Raw genomic sequence first — 4,428 nt, forward strand, 5'->3', positions numbered from 1 at the left:
AGAGAGTATAGAACTAAGAAAACTGAAAAGGGGTGTTGAGAGGGTTTAGCTGGTAAAGACCCCTCACTATAAACCCGACAATGTGGATTTGACCCCTGGAACCTACAAGGCAGAAAGAGTGAGAGAACTTAACTCCTCCAGTGTCCTCTGACCTCTACATGTGTGTCATGACACTTAAGTATGTACACACACACACACACACACACACACACACACACACACACACACACACACACACACACACAGCCAAATAAATGCTTTCATTTTAAATAAAGAGAAAGCTTAGCAGAATACATTCATCTAAAAGCATTAAGAAAAAGCTAGGCTGTGCTTCCACAGTCAGCCAGCAGAGGGCCCTGTGTGCCTGGACTTCTGTGACTGACCTACTTAGAGGCCTCACTGCAGTAACAGGGCCCGGAACGTGACAAGGCTCTGCAGATGGGTACCAACATACCCAACACCAGGCATGTTTGTTTTTCAAGTGATGACGACTTTACACTGCTCAGATACTGCACGGTATGCACTGCTCTCCCCAGATCTCACTGAGTTATCTGCCTTTAACTTCAGGGTCAGCCAGTTACTTGCCTTAGAATTTAAAGTTTCTGGGAAGATTAGTGATTAGATTCAGATTAGGTGGGTCCTAAAGAAATAGATGCCTTGTTTATTTGTTGATTCGTTTGTGTGTTTACTTACTTTTGGCTTTTTGAGACAGGGTTACTGTAATAAAACTGGCTGTCCTGGAACTCTTTTTGTAGATAAGGCTGGCCTCAAATTCACTATTTATCTGTCTGTCTGTCTGTCTGTTTATTTATTTATTTATTTATCTATTGATAAGTCACTGCTTTATAGCACAGGTGGTCTTGGGCTATGGAATTCAGGCTGGCATCCAATGAGAGCCTTTCAAGTACTGGGATTACTGAAAGTTTTATTTTAACCTACTTAATAATCCAAGGACAACTGATTGGTTATATTTAAGTAGTAACTAGGGAATATAGTGGTCTTTACTGTCTAGGTATCCTTAGATCTTATTACTAAGTCACACGAGACCACCACAGCCATTATACAAGAGATGCCTCTTCCTCAGACTGTAGAGAACCGTAACCAAGGAGTCCGAATGTTGCCACAGTGACGGAGGATGCTGCAACTCCACAGTCCAGATAAAGAAAACGGTGCCCAGAGAACCCACCTGGACCTCTGTACTTCCCGGGTTATCTGAGAGAGCCGTGCTCCATTATGAAAAGATACAGTTCCTTGGCCACCTTAGCTGCATGCGTCTCTCAGTTTTCCTCTCTTTCCTTCAGGTTGTCCTACTGAACCCCGCGGAGCCCAGGGACCACCGCTACCATGACGACTGCCATCCTGGAGCGCCTGAGCACCCTGTCTGTGAGCGGGCAGCAGCTGCGCCGTCTGCCGAAGATTCTGGAAGAAGGGCTTCCCAAGATGCCATGCACCGTCCCAGAAACCGACGTGCCCCAGCTCTTCCGGGAGCCGTACATCCACGCAGGCTACCGCCCCACGGGGCACGAGTGGCGTTACTACTTCTTCAGCCTCTTTCAGAAGCACAACGAGGTGGTCAACGTCTGGACCCACTTGCTCGCGGCCCTGGCGGTCCTTTTGCGATTCTGGGCCTTTGTGGAGGCAGGGGCATTGCAGTGGGCTTCTCCCCACACCCTACCCCTGCTCCTCTTTATCCTGTCGTCAATCACTTACCTCACCTGCAGCCTCTTGGCCCACCTGCTGCAGTCCAAGTCAGAGCTGTCCCACTACACCTTTTACTTTGTGGACTACGTCGGGGTCAGTGTCTACCAGTATGGCAGCGCCTTGGCTCACTTTTTCTATAGCTCTGACCAGGCCTGGTACGAGCGGTTCTGGCTTTTCTTCCTGCCGGCGGCTGCTTTCTGTGGCTGGCTGTCCTGTGCTGGCTGTTGCTATGCCAAGTATCGCTACCGACGGCCTTATCCAGTTATGCGGAAGATCTGTCAAGTGGTACCGGCGGGGCTGGCCTTCATCCTAGACATCAGCCCCGTGGCGCACCGCGTGGCTCTCTGCCACCTGGCCGGTTGCCAGGAGCAGGCGGCCTGGTACCACACCCTCCAGATCCTCTTCTTCCTTGTCAGCGCGTACTTCTTCTCATGCCCTGTCCCCGAGAAGTACTTCCCCGGTTCCTGTGACATTGTGGGCCACGGACATCAAATCTTCCACGCCTTCCTTTCCATCTGCACGCTCTCCCAGCTGGAGGCCATTCTTCTGGACTATCAGGGACGCCACGAGATCTTCTTCCAGCGCCACGGCCCCCTGTCTGTCTACACGGCCTGTCTCTCCTTTTTCTTTTTAGCCGCATGCAGTGCGGCCACCGCCTCCCTCCTGAGGCACAAGGTCAAGGACAGACTGATTAAGAAAGATTCCTGAGGTCCGCGGATGAGGAACGGTGTGGAGGTGGGCTACTGCGACTGGGAGAAAACTTGGCCCAATAATAGAAGTTGACTTTTTATTCTTAAGGCTTGATTTTTTTTTAAATTAATATGTATTACAGGCTGAGGATGAAACTCAATTGGTAGAGAGTGCCATATAGCATGTAGGAAGCCCAGAGTTTGATCCCCAGTGCAGCAAAAGCCAGAATAGTAGCACTCAAGGAGGCAGAGGCAGGAGGATCAGAAATTCTAGGTCGTCCTCCAACACGCAGTGAGTCCAAGGCTAGCCTCTGATACGTGATATCTTATCTCAAGAATAGAGATTGCTATGTATTTCAAAGGCATGGTGTGGCTATGGAATTTCAAATGCAGGGCATTTGAGAGTTTTCAAAATGAATATTCATTCTTCTGTCTGGGTTGTAGCCTTGTTTGGGAAGAGATCTTAGCTAAGATTTATGAGATCCCAAACTAAAGAGAACCGTCCTCACCCATGGGCGATGAGCAGAATTCTGGTTGTGGCTTCAAAGGCCCAGTCCTGAAACTGGACAGATAGTCAAATCGGACAGCCAAGTACACTGTGGCTGCTCCTCACCCTAACGGGGCAGTCACCCTCCGCTGCTGGCCTTGATATCTGTGTCAATTGAGCCAAGGACTCTGTCTTCTTGTCAGAATTTCAGCTTGTCTAGGGTGGAGGAAATCAGAATCTTCAAGAAGATTCACGGGAACTCTTAGACAGAATGAACTTTCGATTTCTACGATTTCTGGTCTCAACCACTGCTTTGACTCTCAGGATAACCAGGTAGCTGGCCGATTTGCCTGAAGTACTACTGTTCTCACCCCGAGGCTGCATGGTGATATAAAGAGTTCTGGTTCTGAAGCTATCACCCTTCCAGGAAAGGCTCGGAGCCGGCCATACGAACATTCAGGAAGCCGATTCTCGTGTAACACAGAGACATCAACAAATTTAACAATGCCAGGAGCTACCAGGAGACACCCAGTCAGCAAACGTGGATATACTTGTCTGTTTGCTGCCCCTGGGGCCCTTCTAGTTTCTATCTGTGGACTGCAGTATTAACTGCCAGCTTCTTTGGGGTTATCTGAAGGTTTGAACTCTTTTAAAACCATGGCTCTAAAGTTCTTCGAGGGAGCTGATTATTTTAAGCGGGTCCTAAGATCCAAGATTCAAATTTTTGTTAGATGTCGGCCCTGTGAAGGACCAACACAGCTACCCCAATTCAGGCTCCTCAAAACAGGCAGTCCCACCTCAGATTTGAGAAGAAACCTTAAAACGGGTCCTAGGACGGGTAAATGTGTGCTCACTGTCGTGGGCCCCTCCCTGAAGGTCCGTTGAGTAAGAACGAGGTACCTGATTGCCAAATGCGCTGTTTATGACATTGCTGCCAGCAGCCGCCGGGAGGGGAGTGGCGCTCGCAGCTGCTATGTTCTGGCCACGCAGCTCTCCCCGAGGACGAGGACTGTCTTCTGCATGAATCCAGTGAAGGAGGCTGTGGTCGAGGAAGGGCTGAGATGTCCTCTACTCATAGGCTGCATTTCCCACCAGTATAAGGTCCCAGTGTACTAAAAAGGGACGCTTTAGTCTTCAATCCCAGTTTAATGTTCCTCCTCCACTACTAGGTCACTTGCTGGTCTTAAAACCTTTGTTCTCTACCTTTTGTTTTGTTTTTTGTTTTTGTGAGCGATTTGTGAATTTTGTGCCTTATACATGGGGGTGTCTAAACTCTTTATTGAAACATGTGCACACATGGAATATCCTGTTTTGCATTCTTGGGAACCCCAGAAGGCTAGACTTGTCAATCTACTAATCTGTATTTGGGGGAGGGGTCAACAGAAGTATCCTTACCGCCTTTAAACCAAGAAAGCATGTGTCTCCTGCCTTGTTTTATTAGATGGGTTTCGATGCTAACCAGATGACCCAAGGTTCCTGTTGTCTAGGTCAAGTTCATGCCAAGGAATGTTAGCAAAACTGAACGGGTCTGAACTGAGCGAAGGCTGGTTG

At 48.7% G+C, this 4,428-nt stretch overlaps 1 protein-coding gene across 1 annotated transcript; it reads left to right on the forward strand.

Moving 5' to 3' along the window:
- Positions 1 to 957: 957 nt before the first annotated feature.
- On the forward strand, positions 958 to 4,079 carry Paqr8 (progestin and adipoQ receptor family member 8). The gene has a single exon (XM_032900848.1). It carries the CDS (start codon positions 1,345 to 1,347, stop codon positions 2,407 to 2,409), a length of 1,065 nt encoding a protein of 354 aa, XP_032756739.1. The 5' UTR covers positions 958 to 1,344; the 3' UTR covers positions 2,410 to 4,079.
- The last annotated feature ends 349 nt before the right edge of the window (positions 4,080 to 4,428 follow it).

Source organism: Rattus rattus, chromosome 4 (genome assembly GCF_011064425.1).
Source record: "Rattus rattus isolate New Zealand chromosome 4, Rrattus_CSIRO_v1, whole genome shotgun sequence".
Lineage (NCBI taxonomy): Eukaryota > Metazoa > Chordata > Mammalia > Rodentia > Muridae > Rattus > Rattus rattus.